This window comes from Equus asinus, chromosome 29, assembly GCF_041296235.1.
Source record: "Equus asinus isolate D_3611 breed Donkey chromosome 29, EquAss-T2T_v2, whole genome shotgun sequence".
NCBI classification, from domain to species: Eukaryota; Metazoa; Chordata; class Mammalia; order Perissodactyla; family Equidae; genus Equus; species Equus asinus.
Genome location: NC_091818.1, coordinates 45,243,487 through 45,265,481, shown reverse-complemented (window position 1 = coordinate 45,265,481; position 21,995 = coordinate 45,243,487). Strand labels below are relative to the sequence as shown.

Below are 21,995 nucleotides of genomic sequence, written 5' to 3'. Positions count from 1 at the left end.
CTTGTTCTAACTTCTAGTTAAATTTTCTGTGTTCAAAGAATCTGATTTATGATACAAATCCGTAGAGATTTGTTGAGACCTGATTTACATGTGCTCAAGTTTCATAAAAATTTTCTGTGTGCTTGAAAGAATGCATATTCTCGAAATCTAGGATGCAGTAAAACAGGCATCTCCATTAAGCTAATGTTGCTTTGTTCAGATTTCCTGTTCCTTAATTATCTCTTGTGTGCTCTGTCAGTTACTGAAGGATACGATTCTCTCTCTGTAGTTCTGTCAATTTTACTTTCTATATTTCAAGGTTATGCTATTAGGTTCATACTCTAAAATTATGTTCTTTGTGAATTGAACACTTGCTGTAATTGGCATATCTGGATTTATATTTACTACTATTTATGGTTTTCCATTTGTCTTGTTTTTCTGTTTCTTTTTCCTCCTTTCTTGTCCTCCTCATTTTATTAGCTTTTATTAAGCATTGTTTTTTTCCTACTAAATTGGAAGTTATACATTCTATTTCTGTAGTTTCCATTGTTACCCTAGAAATTATAACATGAATACTTACTTTATCAAGAAGCTCATTAGCACTTTTTTACCCTAATTCTGAAAAAGGATCTAGAACTCTAACTCTATTCTCTTTTTGATTCATAGGCTTTATAATGTTAAAGTGCAATATTATTATTATTGTTTATACACTTTCTTTGTTCTTCATTCTGATCACTTTGCTTCTGCCTCAAGTAAATTCTTTAGACTTCCCGTTAGACAGGGTCTACTGATGGTACGATTACCAGTTTTTCTTTTGTCTGGTCCTTAAAAGATATTTTCTCTGGGCACTGCATTCTAGTTTGGTCATATTGGTTTCCCCCCTCAGGTTGAACATGTCATCCCAGGGTCTTCTGTCTTTTCGTGTTACCACCTGACCGATTGTTGCTTTTTCAAGGTTATCAGCTTTTTCCTTCTGGTTGCCTTTAGTATATCGTTCTTGTCTTTGGTATTCTTCAATCTTTGACATTTTGGGGGTTTTTTTGGTTTTTTTTTGTTTTTTGAGGAAGATTAGCCCTGAGCTAACATCTGCCACCAATCCTCTTTTTTTAGCTGAGGAAGACTGGCCCTGAGCTAACATCCGTGCCCATCTTCCTCCACTTTATATGTGGGACGCCTACCACAGCATGGCTTGCCAAGCAGTGCCATGTCCGCACCCAGGATCTGAACTGGTGAACCCCAGGCTGCCAAAGCAGAACATGCGAACTTAACCTCTGCACCACCAGGCCAGCCCCTGACTTATTTAACCTCCTGGTACTGGTTGGTTTTCTTGAATCTGTGGGTTGGCATCTTTCAAGGGCTCTGGGAAAATCATAGTTGTTATGTCTTCAAATATTGCCTCCTCCCCTTACTCCTTCTCAGGTCCTTCTGGAACTCTTATTAGACAAAGGTTTGCTCTTCTCAATCCTACTGATCTTCTCAATCTGTGTTCACATCTGTGAATCTCTGTGTTGTATGTTTTCCATTTGCTCCCAGACACACTCTGTGTCTCTCTCTGCCCTGCACTGTGCCCCAGGAAGCTGACTCCTACAGACAGGATCCGTGGTTCTCTTGCATTCTGGCCATTGGGTTAGGTCAAAGGGAGACCCCAGCAGAAGTGAGAAGGAGAGATTGCCCTGGGTATTTATTTGTCTCACCTCTCCCTCCCAGCCTGAGGTTTTGGCATCACCACATGCTTCTGTGTCTGCAGCTCCTGCTTGAGGACCCTCCTACTGTGGCTTAGTGCTTGAGGTTCTGTCAATGCCTTTTATGTTTCATGTTGTACAATATTTGAATTATTGATTGGATATACACTTGTAAAGCAACTGCTTTCGATGCCAATGTGGTGGGCATTAGTGCTGTCTGCAAATAACTCTGTTTCTCCCCCTTCCTTGTACACCCTGTCCCATGTGACTATTTCCAGCCAATGAATTGAGGCTGAAACATTTAATTGTCAAACTCTCTCTCTTCCCTGGCACAGCAATTGGCAACATTTGCTCTTGCAGCCTGGTTCCCTCAGTGACCATCCAGAAAACAGCCCCCTGTGACTTAAGGTAGGCATGCAGCATATGAGAAAAACAACATGATGCTGAGATCTGAAAACTGTTTGTTACCACAGCATGACTTAGACTATACAGACTGATAAGTGAATATTATGTCTTTAATTCATATGTTGAAGCTGCAGTCCCTAATATGATGGTATTAGGAGGTAGGGCCTTTGGGAGGTGATGAGGATTAACTGAGGTCATGACCGTGGAGCCCCTATCATGGGATTAGTGGCCCTATAAGAAAAGGAAGAGGGGCTGGCTCAGTGGCACAGTGGTTAAGTCCGCATGTTCTGCTTCTCAGCAGCCCAGGGTTCGCTGGTTCAGATTCTGGGTGTGGACATGGCACCACTTGGCAAAAGCCATGCTATGGTAGGGGTCCCACATATAAAATAGAGGAAGATGGGCATGGATGTCAGCTCAGGGCCAGTCTTCCTCAACAAAAAGAGGATTGGCAGTAGTTAGCTCAGGGCCAATCTTCCTAAAAAAAAAAAGGAAGAGACACCAAAGTTTCCTCTCTCCACCATGTGAGGACACAACAAGAAGGTGGCCATCTGCAAGCCAGGAAGAGTCCTCATTAGAAACTGACCATGCTGCCACCCTGATCTCAGACTTTCCCATCTCCAGAACTATGAGAAATAAACATCTGCTGTTCAAGCTACCCAGTTTATGGTGTTCTGTTATAGCAGCCCACGCTGACACTAAGTCATGTCATCAAAGGGAAATTCCCCTTCTCTCGAGTTTTCAGTGTCATATTAAAGGAAAACTATGAGTAAACCTGTCATCCCCTTATCCTTCAGTGAGGTGTCTTCATAACCAATCCTTCGACAACTGAAAGACACACATATGCAGACCTCTGTTGTGTGGACCCGGCTTACATCCCCTTGTTCAGCAGTTGAGGCACCACTGATTCATGCCAGGAGATGGTGGCTCAGGAGGCTGTGGGTCAGCAGGCTGTGGGCCAGGAGACCGAGCGCCAGGAGTTGAGAGCAGTGCTGACGGGCAGAACTTGGCTGTGGGGGTGTACACACCTTGCAGCCCACTGAGGTGTTGTCCTGCCTGCTCCCTGGGCTCCTCAGCTGCAGTTTTCACTTCAATAAGGAACGAGCTGGCTGCAGGCTCCTTTGGGGAGAGTTTGCCTCTCAGAATCTGGGCATGTAGCCTCAGAACCTGAGGCCCTCTGTGTCTCTCATCACTCCAGGGGACCAGAGTCCAAGTGCCCTGGGCCTGAGGCATCTGCCCTGGCTGTCATTAAGCTACAGGTTCAGTGCAGCTTTCTTCTGTGTTACAGCAGGAATTGTGAAATAAGTGGGACTAAGTAGGACAGAAGCCTTATTTCAAATGTCAAATGTCAGCTGCACCAGGAATTTACTTAGGCCAGCTTTCAATCAGTCGAGTTCCACAGTCATTCTAGAATGCTCAGGGAAATGCTGCTTGCTGTGAGGAACACCAAAAAGATGAGACACAGTCTCTGCCCTTGAAGAGACTGTCTCTCTGGGAAATGAGATGGACTCAGGAGGAACATGTAGGGAACAGCCCAAAGCAGCACGATTCCTGCTCAATGAGTCAGCCAGAACACCGTTTCAGTGGGGACTCAGGGAAATGACCAACAGATGCACTGGAGTGGTTCCAACATCTTCTAATACCGGACAGCTACCTGTGGCTAGGTGACTAATCCCCACACAAAGGCTCCTTCTACGCAAGTTTGGTCACATTCCCCAGGCACAGTTTCTACTGCAAGGTGTACTTTTCATCAATCAGAATTATAGCAATAGGAAAGTAAAACAGAGGAGACCAATTCCACAAAATAAACAGGCCTGAAAAACAAGCCTTTTTGCTGTGCAGTGCTCTCACAGTCAGAAGTCACCAGAAAGCACTGCACAGCACCCTCGAGAGTGTCCTGCACCATAGCCAAGGCTTCCCTTCCTCTGTCACAAGGCTCACACTCTGAGGAGTTCTGGCAATTGGACACCTCCACGACACGGCCAAAATCAGCTTGAGAAATGGTGACCTGCCTTCTGCTGCAGGTGGCTTTTCCAACTCTCCTCAACAAGGGTCTGGTTCCCCCAGAGACCAGCAGCACGTTCATGAATGAGTTGCTTCCTCTTAGTGGTCGGGGACACACACCTGCCCCCAGGAAGCTGCACTCAGCCACGAAAAGCACAAGTGGGAGAGGGAAGAATGTTGATTCTGATCAACATGCAGGTGGTGTGGTATGCTTGGTACCCCATCGTGGGTGTGTAGCTCTGAGCCCACAATGAGTCACAATGCTTGTGCATTCACAGACACGTCTTGTGGCTGAGCAACTGAAAAGCAGATAGCTCCCAGAAGTGGTCTTGTCTTCTCAGACCCCCTTCCCAATTTCACACCCTTAGATTCACGAGAAGGGTGTTATACATCTCTTCTTCTCATGTGCTGCTTCTTGTCCCTTGAAAAGCTAGCCAATAACTCAGGTTCCACACCATCATGCTCTCTAAAGGATGATTTTATTGCCACACCTAGGAACTGAGAATCCCTGATAAGAAACTTGGGATTTGATATACTTTATGGCAATGCTCAGATCATTACCTTGTAACTGACCTGATAAAGTTTTCAAATAAAATTTTATTAATGATACTCATTATATTAATACCTCTTACTGTATGCCTTATGCTTTTGCATAATTAGCCGCCATAAACAATCCTCTGAGAGCGAGCATTATTTCCCCCATTTTGTAAAAGAGGAGGCAAGGATAGGAGTTGAGTCACTTGCTGAAGCTCACGTGCCGTGGCTTGTAAGGTGCAGAACTGGAACATGAACCTGGGCCTTCAACTCTTCATGGTGGCAAGTGTTTATTAAGTGTTTTATGCAAATAGGATTTGAAATTCTTGGGAGAATAGTAAAAATATCAAAGACCTGTCAGTTTTTCATTGACAGGATTTATAAAATCCTCTCACATGTATTCTCCAACATGAATGTTAATACACTTTCTCTTTGTCAAGTGTCCTCTTTCTGTTTTCTTTAAATGAATGGTTTCTCTTCTGTTCTATATGAACAAGTTGACTTCACTGCTCTGCATAAAATCAAGAAAATCACACACTGACATTTGTTATTAGCATGTAAAAAAATTCTGTTTCCTCCACAAACCATTTATATAAATGTTTATGGGATGGCTGAAGAGGCCTGGTCCTCAGCTTGGTCTAATCCTGTTTGCCATGTAGTGCTGTGTGACCTTAAGGAGAAGCAAGCCTCTAATCTCAGTTTAGTGTCACATCAGAAAGTTGTTGGGAATATTACTGAGACACTAAAAAGTAAAGCACTTTGTAAATGTTAAAGTCCTATACAAATGTAAGAAATTGTTCAATTACTCCCTAGAGCTAAGAGCTAAAGAAAGGATAGCGGCCTGCCGCAAGCCAAGGATTGACTGGACTTGTCTAAGTACTGGACTGAACAAAAAGGAGGTGGACCAGGTCACATAAGAGCGAGGGGACGTGGGTGGGGTTGAGGAGCGCACAGGTACCCGAGGAAGAGCCGTGACCATGCGCACACCTTTGGGAACCTCCGGAACAGTGCAGAGCTGTGCTGCAGTTTGGCAAATGATCGTAGCCAGGAAATCCTGACGATCGCAGAGGCTTCCTTTAGGAACGCCACAAAGACACAGGAGGCATGCTTGTCTGACCTGCTGATGACACAAACGGGCTCGTTAACAGGATTTGAGAAGTTGAGGGTGCGTTCAAGATGACTCAGAAGCAGAATAGCTAACGGTTGACCAGACGCTGGGCAGGCCCCCTAGGCGCAAACTCCAACCCCGCCGCCCACTAGCTGTGTGACCACGGCTGCTTACCAGCCCTGCTGTGCCCTGGCTTCGCCACCCACTTCACAGGGTCGCTGTGGGAATTAAACGAGTTGGTATGTGCTCAACCGCTTTGACGAGCGCTTGACCCGCGGCCACACCCACACACGGCTCACCCTGGGCCGCGGTCCGGGGCTACCTGAGGGAGTGGCCGTGCTGACGGCAGCTTACGGTAAGCGTCCCAATGCTCCGCGCTCAGTCGGACTCCAGAGCGCCGTCTCCCACCCGCTCCGCCGGCCTCCTCCCGCGCTGAGAGGAGCCGGCCGCCACGGCCTGCCGTCCGCGGGCTTCTCCTCTGCCGCTCGTTCTGGGGATCGAACTCGTCCTCTGACCTGTCTCCCTCGGCGTGCCCTCACCTTTGCCCCGGGATGCCTTGCCCATCGCGCTGGTGCACAGTCTGCGCGGCAGCTCAGCCCTGCTCCCGGGGTCTCAGGGGCGTCAGGGCCGCGCCCCGCCACCGCGCTCCGCGGCGAGGGGGGGCCGACCTCCGCGGAGAGGAGGCCAGGGCCCGTGATGTTCAGAAGCGCTGCGTCTGCCGCCTCCGCCGCCGCGCAGGGCGGCCGTTCGGAGCTGACCGGAACCGTCAGGCTGGAAACGTCTGCTTCACCAGAGGCATCCACGCAGGGCGACCGGCGACGCGCCCACAAGGAGGGAGTCTGGACAGGCTGAGCGAGAGCTCCAGGGAAGTCCGGAGAGGCGGAGGCCGCCGGCGCGGACCAGCTCCAGTCAGGGCGAGACAGCAGCCGGCGAGCGAGCCGCGAAAGAGGGAGCCGAGACACTGAGACCAGCGCAGGGCCAGCCCTCACGGAAACGGAGGCGGCTTTGAGGAGACGGGAGGGAGCGAGGGCGACGACCGAGAAGAGGCCAGGCTACGCACGCGGTCCCAGGAAGGCGGCGGTCCAGGCCGGGGCTCTCCCTGCGGCCGTCAGGCCTTCCCGGGCCGGGGCCGGTGGAGACGCCGTCCGGGGTCGCAGTCGGGGTCAGGGCCGGGCCGGCAGAGACGCGTCTCCTCGCAGACTAGCGCCCCGCCGCGCTCCGTATTTAACCGGACTTGCGCGCGTTTCCAAGCGCAGAGGCGGCGGCGGCCGCGCACGCGCAGAAGCGACGCGCCGTCCGGGAGCTCCGCCCGCGCTTGACCCCGCGGCCGCGCGCGCCCACGCCGGCCACGACCCCCGGGCCCCCAAGGCCCACGGGCCTCCAGAGTTCCTGCAGCCCCTGAGCCGGACCGGGCGGGGCGGCACAGACCCCGGGCCGGCCCGCCGGGACCCCCGTCCGCGGCAGGGAGTGAGCTCCGCGCCGCTCCGCCCCGCGCGCCCCCAGCCGGCCGCGCCCTCGCCCGAGCCGCGGGACCTCCGGGCCGCCCGGGGGCGCCGTGCGGGCTGAGGCAGAGCACCGGGCACACGGGGAGGGCTCGGAAGTGACGCGCATCCGGCGGAAGGCCCGCCCGCCCGCGCGGCGGTCCTCGTGTCAGACCGGCGGCATGGCGCACTACAACTTCAAGAAGATCACCGTGGTGCCGTCAGCCAAGGTAGGCGGCTCGAGGGGCCTTCCGTCCCCGCCTTTCTCCGCAAGTCGCCGAGGGCCGGGCCCGCAAGGCGGGGCTGGGAGAGGGGTCGCCGCCGCGCCAGCCTCGCCTCCCAGTCCACGTCGCCCGGCTTAGGGGTCCCCTCAAGGAGCGGGGGGGAGATTAGGTCCTTCCTCGGAGATCAGGCTCCTTCCTCAGAGGTTAGGGTCCCTCCTCAGACTTGGACATTAGGATTCTTCCTCAGAAGTCAGGGTCCTTCCTCGGAGGTCATGGTCCTTCCTCAGACGTTAGGGTCCCTCCTCAGAGGTTAGGTCGTTCCTCAGAGATTAGGTTCTTTGTCAGAGATTAGGGTCCTTCTTCAGAGATGAGGGACTTTCCTCTGAGATTAGGTTCCTTCCTCAGAGATCAGGGCCCACGGGGGTTAGGGTCTTTCCTCAGATGTTCAGGGTCACTCCTGAGAGTAGGGGGAGAGTCAGGGAAAACGTTATGAAGTAGGTAGCTGGAGCCTTAAGGGTTCACCGAATCTGCGAGATGGAGCGGGGATAGAGGAGGTCTCGAGGCGTGATCTGCCCCTCCCAGTGCTGACAGTGTTGTAGGCGCCTGGCTTTGTTTCTGTTTGCACTGGGGACTTCCTGCAAAAGTCTCCGTATGTATTTTAGGAGATTATAAACCGTGGGTTTTAGTTTTATCGATTATCTTGTATGCTTTCAAAGTCAAGGATATGCAAATCAAAACTGAAGGATTGTTTCTTTTTCTTTAAAATGTTTTCTGATTTTTGCTTGAGTTATCTGACTGCTTAAGTTCAAAGGTTCTTAGGTATTTAGAAAATAAGATAACCTAGGGCCGCCTGGTGGCGCAGTGGTTAAGGGCGCACATTCCGCTTCAGCGGCCTGGGGTTTGCCAGTTCAGATCCCGGGTGCGGACATGGCACCGCTTGGCAAGCCATGCTGTGGTAGGCATCCCACGTATGAAATAGAGGAGGATGGGCATGGATGTTAGCTCAGGGCCAGTCTTCCTCAGCAAAAAGAGGAGGACTGGCAGCAGATGTTAGCTCAGGGCTAATCTTCATCAAAAAAAAATAAGATAACATCAAGGAAGTTTGGGATAAAATTTAATTCAGCAGCTGTTTGCTAAGTGTTTGTTAAAGGCAAAGACTATAAAAGATGAACAAAGTCGTATATAGAAGGCTAAAGATTTAGTTAGAAGAGTGTTTGTAGTTTAAAATGTGTGTTATTGTTAGATACTAGTCTTAAGAGGGTTTCAGATGAGTGTATGAAAAGTAGACGTTTCTGGTGTAACTGTGTCTTATTTTATTTAATTGCAGGACTTTATTGACCTGACATTGTCGAAGACTCAACGAAAGACTCCGACAGTTATTCATAAACATTACAAAATTCATCGCATTAGACATTTTTACATGAGGAAAGTCAAATTTACTCAACAGAATTACCATGACAGACTCTCACAGATTCTAACCGATTTCCCCAAATTGGATGTAAGTGACTCCAAGGGATAACATGGTTATGTAAATATGAGGCTTCAGAAAAATCAGTGTTTAATCAGTTTGGCCTGCTCATCTGACAGATAATGAAGGACACAAAATAATTGACTTGTCGAAGTTTCCTCAGTGAGTTAGTGGCAAAGCTGGGAACAGAACACAGGTTTTTTGATTCCTTAGTGTTCTTCCTTTCCCCCAACCAAACCCCATCTAAGGGGCCCAAAGCTGTCTCCTCAAGCTTTGTTTGTAACCTCTGGGCTTGCAGGGGTCAACACAAGCTGTTTAAAAGCTGAGGACTGAATCCGGAAGTCTAGGGTTCTGGTGGCTCACTGGCTTGTCTCGGCTTCCTCTCCTCCCTCTTGTCCAAGGCTCCTGTTCTTGTGGGCTCACACTGGGTCAGTGGCCTGAGGTCCGCCACTGTTGTGATCTTGCTGCTTCATCAGCTGATGATGATCAGTTCAGCACTGACTGCTTTCTTCATTGCCAAGAGGAAGTCGAGTGGGGAGCTGTGACTTACAGGTTAAGCCAAATAAGTTGAATTCTTCACTCTGCTGCATAGTGCAGTTGGCCTATTTCTTTAGCTATAGAGAGCAAGAGCAGACACTGCTTAGGAAGTCCCTGTGGGGGTCACACGGTTGCAGGGTTATTTGAGGTGATGAAAGATGTGGGGTCAGGAGGCCAGTGTAAGAGCCTAAATTTGCCACTGCCCAGAAATAGTCTCTGAAGGTAGGTTAAGGCAGAGAGAAGAGGTTGGTTTATGTGACCAGAATTTCTTTTGCATTGAAAAAGGTAATGATGGCTGTTTAAAAAAATACCGAAGTGTTTAAAATAAAAAGTAAATTCTGCTAGCAGACAGGCACTTATATGCATCTCTAGGACTTAGGTGCTTGATAGGTGCTTGTTGAATGAGTGAATAATTTTTGGCGATAGGGCAGGTGTTATAGAAAGTACCTGGGGATGAAAAAAGATGTAAGAATGAGATTATTCTAAACTGATTTGGTGTTAGGAAGCACCTGATTTGAGCAAACAGAAAATACCTTGATCTACTTAGTACCAGGTTTTTGTGGTTCTTTGTAAGAAATTTTACCTTTTTCATCCTTGGTATCTTTTTTATTATTACATTAGAGGTTTAAATTTATAAACATTCTGTTCCTGGTTTTTAGTTAGAGTGAGTAGTCTGAGGACAATTTTAGAGGAGAGAGTTAGAGTATGTTACCATTCATCAAATGGTTTTCATGTCTCAGGTACTCTTCTAGGTGCTAGGAATACAACGGTAATTTTAAAGAAAGGTCGCTATCCTTGTCTAGTAAACATGAAAATACAGAGTGTGTCAGATGAGAAAGGAAAGTAGGGAGTGCCTGAGCAGGGAGTTTGTAGCAGAGACTTGAAGGAAGTGAGATCATGAGCCGTGCAGCTATGTGGGAAAAGTGTACTGTAGGCACAGGAACAGCAAGTGCAAAGGCCATGAGGTCTACAATCTGATGTCTCTGAAGAGCAGGAAGACCGGGCAGGATGTGTGAGAGGGTGGGCACTAGAAGATGGATCAAAGAAGTAGTGGCTGGAGCAAGGCGACTTGTGTAGGACTTAAATTCTGTTCCTGAGGGAGCAGTCGGAGTTGAGCATGGGACATGCTGTGCTTTGACTTAGCTTTAGAGGATGACTGGCCCGTGTGGGAAGAGACCGTTCAGAGGTGAATGCAGCAACTTAGATGACTAGTGGTGGTGAAGGAGTAAAGTGGCTGGCTTCAGGGTATCCTTTGAAAGAGGAGCTAATGGATTTGCTCATAAGACAGGTGTGGGCTTTAGCACCTTGGGCAGTGGTATTGCTATTCACCGAGACACGGAAGGGGAGCAGATTTGAGGACAGGGAGAGCAGTTTGTACATGTTGATCATGAGATGTGGGTAAGTTGTCAAAGTAGAAGTGCCGAGCAGTCTGAGGCTCATGAGCAGTCTGGCCTGGAGATGTAAAAATGGGACCTGTGAAAATGTAGACATATTCGGAGCTCCATGAGACCACGTAGGAAATGAGTGTGGAAAGAAATGTGCTCCAGAAACTCGAGTTGAACATTGGGGTGGGAGCACAAGTCAGCAAGGGAGTTTGAGGAGTGGCCACAGTGGGTCCCGAGGCCGTTGAATAAAATGTATCAAGAAGGATGAGTGGCCAGCTGCCTAATGCTGCAAAGAGGTCTAGTAAATAAACGAGGATTGGAAGGTGACTGGTGATCTGATGAGCTGTTTTGATGGATTAGAGACAGTCCTGACTCGATTGGGTTTATGAAGAGTAGGAGGAAAGAAAAGACAGTATTTCTCTTCGTGACATTTACCAAAAAAAGAAGCCGAGAAATGGAAGGATTGTGGGTTCAAGGGAGTTTTAAAACTTTTAGAGAATTTTTCTGGGAAATAACAGTATGTTTGCAAGCTGATGGGAATGGCCAGGTAGAGAAGGGAGAATTTCTGGAGCTCAGTTCTTGAGAAGTAAAGGGATGGGTCTAATGTAGAAATGGAGATCTGGCTTTGGCCAGGTCCAAGGACAGTAGTGGGGATCAAGGAAGCTTTCTTGGGCATGGGTCAGGTGCATGTCTGGGCAGAAGTAACTGCTGCGCCTGCTTCCCTGCTTTCTGCTGCTTTTTTCTCAGAAAACTACAGTCAGTCATTAGCCAGGAGAGAGGACTGGGGAGAAGATGCTAGGGGTGTGAGGGAAGAGGAAAAGGTGTGACATACTTCCCTAGAAAATAACTCTTCAAGTATTATTTACTTGGAGGGATGAGAAACTATTGTATCAAAATGACTGTTGTTTTTCTTGTTATAGGATATCCATCCATTTTATGCTGATTTGATGAACATTCTCTATGACAAAGATCATTACAAATTGGCTCTTGGACAAGTAAACATTGCCAAAAATTTAGTGGACAAGTAAGGTATCTTCTTAAGGTAGTATCTTTTAAATTATTGTCAAAAGTGAAAAAATTCTTAGATATTTCTATTTATTTCTTTAAGTGTTGCTAAAGATTATGTGCGGCTTATGAAATATGGTGATTCTCTCTACCGCTGCAAGCAGCTGAAGCGTGCTGCCCTTGGGCGAATGTGTACTATTATCAAGAGACAGAAGCAGAGTTTGGAATATTTGGAACAAGGTACTCGTTATGCATAAGCAAAAATGGTTTTTAGTGTATTTGATTAAGCTACTTGATCTTTGTTGAGAACTTATTTTTGAAATACTTGTTTATGTCTTATTTTAGAGATGACAGGGTCAAATTATTTTTCCCAGACTAGCCTATAAGAAATTCTACCAGGCTAGTTATTAAAAAAGCAGCTAGCGCTTATAATGCTTATAAATTAATAGCACTATTAGGAAATTTTTTTATCATATTTAGTAAGTAAGGCATATACATTATCAATCACAGGACAATACCAAAAAAATATAAAACTGACTCATAGCTTTACCTATTATTGACACTAGTTTTTTCTTAAATGCTTTTCTGTGTAATATGTGTTTGCATTAAACTGCTACTCCAGTTTTGCCACCTGATAGTTTTGCTTAATAGGACAATTTCTGAATTAATGTAGTAGGATTTTTATTGAAACAGATATTTGCCTTTTTACATGCTTGTATTTTTACACTACAATTTTTTTTTCTTTTGAGGAAGATTAGCCCTGAGCTAACTGCTGCCAATCCTCCTCTTTCTGCTGAGGAAGACTGGCCCTGAGCTAAAATCCGTGCCCATCTTCCTCTACTTTATATGTGGGACGCCTACCACAACATGGCTTGCCAAGTGGTGCCGTGTCTGCACCCAGGATCCAAACCGGCGAACCCTGGGCTGCCAAAGCAGAACGTGCGCACTTAACTGCTGAGCCACCGGGCAGGCCCTACATTACAATTTTTTTTAATTCAGTTGGTTTTGTTCCCTCTCACTGTGCATCTGACAAATAATTTGTGACAAGATTGTAGTACTTGACTTCTTTGACAGTGCTTCAACTGATCTGTGTGATCCTCAGGGTAGCCCAGTAGTGTCACTGGAGCTGTGTGCCTTGCAGACGAGGCACCTGAGGATTGGTCATTACGTGGAAATAGCCCACTGCCTAGCCAGGAAGTGATGATGCGCATGCCCCCTTCAAAAATGCTTTTCCAAACATCATCTCACTTAGTAAGAATCATTTGGGCACTTCTTAGACAAGTTTTTGGCCCCACCTTTGACCTGTTGGATGGGATACCAAGTTGGTAGGGCCTAGGAATAGGATTCTTGGTACAGCCAGATTTGGGAAATACTGTTTGGTACCATGCTGCATCTGCAACTACTACTTTTTTCTTTCATTTGTATTTTCTCTGTCACTTATGTTATAAATGTTGGAGTGAGGTTAACACAACCATGGGCCTGGAGTATAAGTCAAGCAGATCTTAAACTTTTGAGTTTCTTAATTTTTCTTATGAATAATCAAACACGTTTAATTTAAACTTCTCATAGTGCGTCAGCATTTGTCCCGTCTGCCAACTATTGACCCGAATACAAGGACCTTGCTTCTGTGTGGGTACCCGAATGTTGGCAAGTCCAGCTTCATCAATAAGGTTGGTCTGTCTCTGATGATAACATAGTGACCGAGGACCTGAGGCCAAAGCACTGCCATGTCCTGATCTTGGGTGGAGGACAACTGCCCTAGGCTTAAAACGCCGTTTCCATGAAGGGAAAATTGGCTCTGTCTGAACCTAGATTTATATTGCTCTTACAGAAACCATTTTATTTTTGATTGTTGTAAGTGTCCTACAGATTTGTAAGGGATTTGAGACATTTAAGTACATTTTTATTGACACATGGAGAGCTTCTCACAGGATATGTTCTCTCCGCATATTTTGGTAATGGTAGTGTCATGGGAGATACTGTTGACTATAGCAGCTTGCACTTGCTGAATTGGACTTCCTAGTCTTTGAAGGTATTTTTTGGGTGAATGTCACTTTGGTTGCTGTATCAACTTTCATATAAGCTATTTCGTCCAGGTAACAGTAAATGACTGCGTCTTCTTTACTGGCTAAGTTTATTAATTGGGGCTCAGAGGTATTATGTAAGTAACTTGGTGCTTCAGAACAATTTAGCTGAACTTGAGGGACCTGAAGAGAGTAGAAACACTGTTTAAAATGTTAGTTTGCAGCCAGCAACAAAACAAAAGATACCAAAAAACAATTGTTACGTGTGTTGTGGATACTTGCTGCCAAAACCACTTTGACTTTTAAGCAGATCTGTAGGTTTTTATTTAGTCCAAAAATTGCCATGACGTGGTGATAAGCCAAAGTTCTGCAATGACCTAGCTAATGTCTCAAACACTTGTAAGCCTGTGCTGTGGGGTGTCAGCCACTTAAGTAATTAAAATTAAACAGTAAAAAAATTCAGTTCCTCAGTTGCACTGAGCATGTTTCAAGAGTTCATGAGGACACGTGGCTAGCAGGCCCTGTATTGGACAGTCCAGATGTAGAATGTTTCCATTGTCACAGAAAGTTCTGTTGGGCATTGCTGGGTCTGGGGAGGATGAGAGGAGAAGCTGATGGATGTCTTCTAAATACTGGGCCTTGCCTCATAATCCCTGATTTAGACCCTTCCTTCACGGGCCCAGTGGTATGAGGAAATGGAGCCTGTCCATCTGTCAAAGTGTGGTAGCTCCTGTCCACAGCAGTTTAATCATGTGAGGGCTCTCTCTTTTATTTTTCCTGCCAAAAAAATTAGTCTTGTTACCATGTAGGTGCCACATTTACATTATTTAAGAGCAAACAAGCTGTAGAACTTCTGTGATTGTGGGAGTTTTGTTTTGTTTTAGGTGACAAGAGCAGATGTGGATGTCCAACCTTATGCATTCACAACCAAGTCTCTGTTTGTCGGGCACATGGATTATAAGTATCTGCGTTGGCAGGTGAGAGTTCTTTAAACAGATGTCTTGGTGGTTTTGTTAATGGAGTTTGATTTTCATGAGAAGACTGAGGAGGTAGGATAGATTCTCAGGGTTGCCAGGAACATCCCCATGGAGAAAACTCATTTGAGCTTTAAGGTTGCATGAGGGCAGTCCTTGTTTCTCTGATAGAATTCAGGGGAAGTATCCAGCTACCAGTACGCCTTTCTGTGTTATGTTAACAGTGTAACAATGGTGCTTCTGATGAAATGAAAATCTCCTTGTCATTGTTCTGACTCTGTCATTAGAAATGGCATCTGCCAGCTATTTGAAAGTGGGAAGCAATCTGTTTCCACAGTTGAGTTGAATTTTATAGATGATGAAGTAATTCCTAAACCATGGGAGTGTTTGCCAGTTATTCCAGTTCTATTTTATGATGTCACTAATGAAAAGAGGAGTCATTCTCTCAAGGTCATTGGCTAGTTCTTTAGTGAGCTCTCAGGGTCCCTCCACCATTCCTTTAAATATTGAAAGATTATATACTTTTTCCTCACTGCTTTATTTTAGTAGAGTTGGTTGGGAGACCTACATTTTATTTACCAGTTTTCTCAGGACTTGTTTGGGTATGTGAGTGACCTCTAGGATGTGCTGGACAAGAAGTTTGTGAATGTGGACGCTTTGGAGTAATGAATCTAACAATTAGGTTGTAGATACTCCGGGGATTTTGGACCACCCTCTGGAGGATCGGAACACCATTGAAATGCAGGCCATCACGGCCCTGGCCCACCTGCGTGCCGCAGTTCTGTATGTGATGGATTTGTCTGAGCAGTGTGGGCATGGGCTGAAGGAGCAGCTGGAGCTCTTCCAGAATATCAGACCCCTCTTTATCAACAAGGTAAGTGTGATAACCAGTATTTTCATTTATAACCTGCAGTGTAGAGGTAATAATTTATTTTTTTCCCTTGTTCTAGCCTCTTATAGTTGTGGCAAACAAATGTGATGTAAAGAGGATAGCTGAACTTCCTGAAGACGATCAGGTAAATCATCTTAACATTTTGAATATTTCTTACTTACCAATTCTGAATCTCATCTCAGGCAACAAAAATTTAGGAGGAGTGTTAGCAGTGCTAGTCCTGTTTTCTTATTTTACAGTTGAGATAACATCCTCTGGTTTAGTTGACATAATGTTATAAAAACCTAGTTAGTGGCGAACTAAAACCGAAATTTCCCGATTCCTACTCTGTTGTAGAGGCTATGGAAACATCCATGCATTCAACAGGTCGGTGCATTTAACCTTTGGAAGATGTGCTTCCTTGGGAAGGGATTGTTCTCTTACATTGGTGCCTTAAAAGAAAGCACTTTAAGGTGTGCTTTGCCTCTTCCAGGCCTCAGGCTACCAGTGCACTGGAGCAGCACTTTGCAGAATAAGTTTTTAGGTAGGAAGGGTTTCATGTGTGTTACTTACATACCTGCCACTTCTGTTCTGTGGTGAAATAAGTTTGGGAATTGAGTGAGTGAATGGAGGAGAAGGAACATGTGCACACTTTGCAGAACCGTGAGTGTGCATTGTCTGCTATAATTTTCCAAGAGGCAAGTAATATTGTTAGCCCTAGTTTTTCAAAATAATTTGACCCTGCAGCCCTCTTTAATAGGCATATTTCAGGATACATGCTTAGAGAAGCATTGCACTAGTACAGTGGTTCTCCTATCATGGTCCCCAGCCAGCAGCGTCAGCATTGCTTTCCCATAGTAATGTGTCATAAATGCAAATTCTTGGGTATACCCCAGGCCTACAAAATCACAAACTGGGGAGGCTCCCAGCAACCTGGATTTGAATGTACTCCCGGGTAGTGGATGCACACTTGAGTTTGAGAACCACTGCACTGGAATAATGAACTCATCTGGCCACATCTCCTAGAGTGTAGTCGTTTACCACATCAAAGGAGACCCTCTTGAGGGAGGGGTGTGCTGCTCTCTTCTCAGTCAGTGTCTCTGTCTTGTTCTATTTAGATGTTTAATACTTGGTAAGAGTTCGGTTCCTTGGGGCACTGCAGGGTATTTTTAAAATTACTAATTATATAAATACTGACATCAGAGAATTTGCTTGTCTTTGAAAGGACCTAAATATATATCGAGCAGTCTCAGGTTTCCAGGCTACAAGCATTATAGGGTGGGGAAGAGGGGAAGGCAGGAACACTGGGAAAGCTGAGAGTGGATGTTGTGCCAGATGCTCAGGCTCAGTGGTTAGACATGCTCCAGTCTCTGCTTCACTCCCTGCCAGCTGTGATGGACGAGGTCGCCTTTCAGGAATCAGTGATAGTAACAACTGCATCATTGGGCTGTTTACCAATGACGTTGTCAGGGAGATTTAATGGAATTAGAAAGCAGGTGGGTAGTGGGCGCTGTAACGGTATTGCAGCCTGCCCTCTATTTATCCATGCTTCTAACTTCATTAGAGCAGCATCATAAGTTATTGCCTCATAATGCACGTGGTGGATGCTGTCACCATAAGCTCACGCAGATGTAGTGTCTTATGCAGGGTCATGTGCTAGTCATTGGTGGGATTGGCTCTCAGACCCTGGTATTCTCCAAGACCATTGATCTTTCCAGTGGAGGAGGGAGTCCTAAGTGGTAAGTTGGACCGTGTAGTAAGGAAGTAGATCTTGTTCATGAGAAGCTTAACTACCATGGGCGTGGTCACCTGCGTCTGAACCTGGCCGCATCTTCAGTGAGGTATCAACATGGCATTGGTGGAGGGACACACAATTGAAGTCCCTTCTCTTAGAGTCTTAGTGATTTATATGTAGCTAGATTCATAAACATTTTTGTGTTTTCTAAGGAATTCTCTTAGCCTGGGGAGACCAAATATTTTATTAAAAATAGCGTTGAAAACATTCTGGGAAAAAATCCGTTTATTGATCTTGTCAAGTTTCTTTTTGGAAGGTGAAGTCTCACAGAATGTTCCAGAGAGCCTCTAGTTTGCCTGCTATAGTCTGGTTTAATCCTCCCAGTAATTTATATTTTCCCAATTAGAGAAGAATATATGGGAAGATCAGATAACTGTTTAGGAGAGATGTCTATTCTTCAGAAGTTCAAAAACAAACCACAGATGTTGTGCTCGTTAGCATTTATAACACCCAGTTGAGGAACAGTAAGATTTGTTCGTGGGGAACTAGAAATAATGCATCTCTCATTTTTCCTTTGTATTCCTAGAAAATATTTATAGATTTGCAGGCTGAAGGATTTCCTGTGGTGGAGACCAGCACCCTCACGGAGGAGGGAGTTATTAAAGTGAAAACAGAGGTCAGTGCTTCCTTACAAGCAGGTGTTGACCTCTTTATTGTCTTTCTCTTGTTTCAGAAAAGTCAGTTGGCGGGGGAAATGTTTTCTTTCTAGGTGGTATTGACCTTGAGCACTGGTAGTAGTATAACTAGGCGAGAGAAATGAGTGTAAGTGCCCTCACTTAACCCGAGGTCCCCAACTGCCCAGGTGAATATAGGGATTTGAAGAGATACTTAGATTCACACTATAGGTAATTATAACTTAGGTCACTGTCTGCTGTGTCTTTTGACCTGCCAGTATTTCCATGGGCGCTGTCATGAAAACATGGAGTTTTTGTGGAACCTGTTTAAAACCGGAAGGCAATAAAATAGTGTGAAAAGCAAGAACAGCCTAAGGAGGCATTGCCTGTTGGATTTCACATGTGATTCTAATTACCTTTCCTTCATTGCTATTTTTACCTGAAATAGAAAGGGCAGCTCTGATACTGTTGGTTTTTCTCAGGGCTCAGTTACTCCAGTCAGAGTCCTGAGATGGGACGTGAATCTAGTTCGGGACACTACTTAGCTAGCGTGAGGGTCACCACTGGTGGGATACAGGCCCCAAATGGGAGGTGGGAGCATTTGGGGCAAGCTTTGTGGCAGCACTGCCTTAGGGTTCTGCCTCCTATTGGGCCTGGCCTGGAAAGGGAGAAAGATGCCTTCTCCCTCCTGGAAGTATGGTCTGCCCCAGAGTAGTTACATGGACCTCAGGGTAGTCCTAAGGACTTAGCCACCAGATGTCACTACTGAGGAACATTGCACAGCATGCTCTAAACCTTTGGGACATAATCTGCTGGTTAACAGGGCGCTGGTTCCCGGTTCCTCCTGGGAAGATGTGACAGGAGGCTGCCACAGGATGCCTTGTGACTCGGTGCCTTGTTTTCTCACCTTCTTAGGCTTGTGACCGGCTTTTGGCTCATCGAGTTGAAACCAAAATGAAAGGAAATAAAGTGAATGAGGTGCTGAACAAATTGCATTTAGCTATACCAAACAAAAGAGATGATAAGGTAAGGTTGCCTTTCCAGAGAGCCTTTGAGATAAGATAGTGTAGTGTTACTGATACGGTCAGTGGACAGCACCACATGCCTTTGTCCAGGAGTCGCAGATCCAAATGGATTTCATGAGTGGTCTTTAGTTTCTTTCTCAGAATGAAATGTATGACATGTATATCATAAAGAATTGAAAAGTTAAAAAAAAAAGTCTAAAATGCCAAGTTAAAACCACCTTCTCACTCCACCTGAGGCAGTTACTGTTAACTCTGTCTTGTTTGTCCTTCCAGAAATATTTTTGGCATATAAGCATAACTTTTTAAAAAATTAACAGAACTGTATTAGGTTCTTTTAAAATTTTCGTTTTCTTGCCATTACAAACAGAGCTCAGGAGCACATCTTTATACATACGTGTTTGTTTTTAACTGCAAATATGTCTGTGGAGTAAATTTTAAGGTATGGCATTGAAAATCACATTGTCCTCAAAAAATGCCTTACTAGGTTATTCTCCACTGTGAACAGTTGGAGAATGCACATTTCTCTGCATCATTAATGGGTGTTAGCTTCTGTCAGTCTAATAGATTGAAATGGTTAAAGATGGTTTTACTGTGACGTATTTCTTTCTTTCTTTTTCTAAAGATCGGCATCAGAGCTAACATCTGTTGCCAATCTTTTTTTTTTTTTTGCTTCTTCTCCCCAAAGTCCCCCAGTAGATAGTTAGATATTCTAGTTGTGAGTGCCTGTGGTTGTGCTGTGTTGGACACCGCCTCAGTATGGCTTGATGTGCGGGACCCTGTCCGTCCCTAGGATCTGAACCAGCAAAACCCTGGGCTGCTGAAGTGGAGCTTGTGAACTTAACCACTCCACCACGGGGCTGGCCCCTGTGATGTATTTCTTTAATGATTAGTGCAGTTGAGCATTTTTAAGGTGCTTGTTGGTCTTTTCGGTTCTTTTGGTCATTTGGTTTTTACTCATTGATTTGTAATTTTTATATTAAGGAAATCAGGCTCTTGTATGTTCTATAAGTATTTTTTTCTTTTTGATTTGGGGGATTTTTTTACCTCAAAGGAATCACATGTTTTTAAACTATTAGCATGTATATTAATATTTTCTTTGTGGCTGCTGAGTTTTGTGTCATGTATAGAAAGGCCTACTGTCCATTCCAAAAATACTCTTTAAGAATTATTTTTTCTTCTATATTTTGACGTTTAGTTTTTTAAAAATTTTGCCTATTTTGAATGGAACTCTTCACTCAGTCTTGAGTTTATTTTGTTCTTAGAAAGCAAGCGGAGATAGTTACCCAGCTCTGTTTTCAACTGGCTAGTCATTCATCTCACAACTAATGATTGGATAATGTGTTTTCCATTGAATTTCTCATATGTACTTGGATTATGTCTAAATTTCTCATTCATCTGCTTTATTTCTCCTGATCACTTTCCTTGTCCATAATTTTTCTTGAAAATCTTGATGTTTATTTTTTTTGTAAATTAACTTTAGAATTGGCTTGTGAAGCCCTCCTGGCTTCCTTGCCCGAACTGGCCCTGCGTCCTGTTCTCTCCCCTTGATCATCTGTTGATTTTTAATTAGTCTGAGTACGGTTTTGCATTTTCCTTGCAGATGGAGAATTTGCTCCTACTTTTTCATTTTTGTGTTTCTTTCGCATTTAGCAAGGCGTTTCACATAAATATTTCTAATAATATCTTCTCAGGAGAGGCCCCCTTTCATCCCAGAAGGAGTGGTGGCACGCAAAAAGAGAATGGAAATTGGGGAGCCGAAGAGGAAAAGGGTAAGTTGCTATAGGTTTCCTTTTAGAGAGGGTCAGAAAGGCAGTGCATGCAGGAGGGGTGGAGACTTAGAGCATGAACATGCTGAGAGCACCTGGTGCCCGTGCTCTCAGGCTCTGAGAACATGGCCGTGAAATCTGATGAAGGTCCCTACCCTCGCGGATGGGAGATGGCAGTGAGTAAAGTATATACATAACAGATAGGGTCCACTGGATGGTCCAGGCAGCTTTCCTGCCAGGTAAAGGAGCTGAGCCTCGCAGGTGTTGAAAGCATTGGCTCTTAGATTGGAGAAGAGATGATTCACAGGGACAAGGAGGGAGCTCAGCATTTCTGGAACTGAAAGGTCAAATAGAGCTAATTTTAACTGTTTTGTTTTTTCATTGCAGGAACGAGATATTGAACTAGAAATGGGAGATGATTATATTTTGGATCTTCAAAGTAAGGGCTAGAATGTAATCGTTATTTTATTTTATTTTATTTGAAGAAGATTAGCCCTGAGCTAACATCTGCCTCCAATCCTCCTTTTGCTGGGGAAGATTGGCCCTGAGCTAACATCCGTGCCCATCTTCCTCCACTTTATGTGTGGGATGCCTGCCACAACATGGCTTGCCAAGCAGTGCCAGGTCTGCACCCGAGATCCGAACTGGCGAACCCCAGAATGCCACAGCAGAATGTGCGCACTTAACCGCTGTGCCACTGGGCCGGCCCCTGTTATTTTAAAATGCTAATTGCTTGTAAAGTGTTTAAGAAAACTGTGAAAGGACTTTAATGAATGAAAGTCTTCCAGCGTTTTGTTTAATTTCTTAAAGATGAAGGGTTGCATACTGACAGGGCTCTGTGAGATTTCTTCCAGGTAGTTTTCTGTCATTTTAGGATACCGGGATTTTTTTTGTAGCTTTCATAGCTTATAAATGCTGAACGATTTGATATTGTTAGTAATCTGTTATTCGTGCCTTTTGTTTTCCTTTGAGTATATCTTCTTTTTTATTTTTGTGTTCCTTCTCTGGTCACTTGCTCCTAAGATACCAAATGGCCCTGGGAAATGTTTGGAGTAATTCTTTCATAAGCATGTCGCTTTGCTTATGTGGTGTCGAATATAAATGCTTTGTAGTCTTT

At 45.2% G+C, this 21,995-nt stretch overlaps 2 protein-coding genes across 3 annotated transcripts in view; one reads left to right on the top strand and one right to left on the bottom strand.

The window, feature by feature from the left end:
- Positions 1-21,995, top strand: part of GTPBP4 (GTP binding protein 4) — a 127,124-nt gene that overhangs the window by 97,965 nt on the left and 7,164 nt on the right. Inside the window, exons 1-12 of one of the 2 annotated variants that reach the window (XM_014856257.3) lie at positions 7,255-7,420; positions 8,742-8,912; positions 11,725-11,828; positions 11,913-12,049; positions 13,379-13,479; positions 14,718-14,810; positions 15,490-15,681; positions 15,758-15,823; positions 18,000-18,089; positions 19,003-19,113; positions 20,804-20,881; positions 21,266-21,317. In XM_014856257.3, coding sequence (XP_014711743.1) covers positions 7,373-7,420; positions 8,742-8,912; positions 11,725-11,828; positions 11,913-12,049; positions 13,379-13,479; positions 14,718-14,810; positions 15,490-15,681; positions 15,758-15,823; positions 18,000-18,089; positions 19,003-19,113; positions 20,804-20,881; positions 21,266-21,317 — 1,243 coding nt within the window. In that variant the 5' untranslated portion in view covers positions 7,255-7,372. Of the gene's footprint in view, positions 1-7,254; positions 7,421-8,741; positions 8,913-11,724; positions 11,829-11,912; positions 12,050-13,378; positions 13,480-14,717; positions 14,811-15,489; positions 15,682-15,757; positions 15,824-17,999; positions 18,090-19,002; positions 19,114-20,803; positions 20,882-21,265; positions 21,318-21,995 lie in introns of those variants that run through there. The other variant, XM_044762612.2, reaches the window with a different exon arrangement.
- On the bottom strand, positions 4,528-7,320 carry LOC123282156 (uncharacterized). The gene is made up of 4 exons (XM_070500819.1): positions 6,952-7,320; positions 6,249-6,761; positions 5,884-5,927; positions 4,528-5,718 (listed from the first exon to the last, which is right to left on the bottom strand). The coding sequence occupies exons 1-4, from the start codon at positions 7,318-7,320 to the stop codon at positions 5,511-5,513; spliced, it is 1,134 nt and encodes a 377-aa protein (XP_070356920.1). The 3' UTR covers positions 4,528-5,510.

Coding starts and splice junctions, on each gene's coding strand:
- LOC123282156 (XM_070500819.1), bottom strand. CDS start 7,320: ATGCGCGTCACTTCCGAGCCCTCCCCGTGTGCCCGGTGCTCTGCCTCA. Junction 6,762..6,951: donor CCGCCTCTGCGCTTGGAAAC/GCGCGCAAGTCC, acceptor CCGCGTGCGTAG/CCTGGCCTCTTCTCGGTCGT. Junction 5,719..5,883: donor GCCAGGGCACAGCAGGGCTG/GTAAGCAGCCGT, acceptor TGTCATCAGCAG/GTCAGACAAGCATGCCTCCT.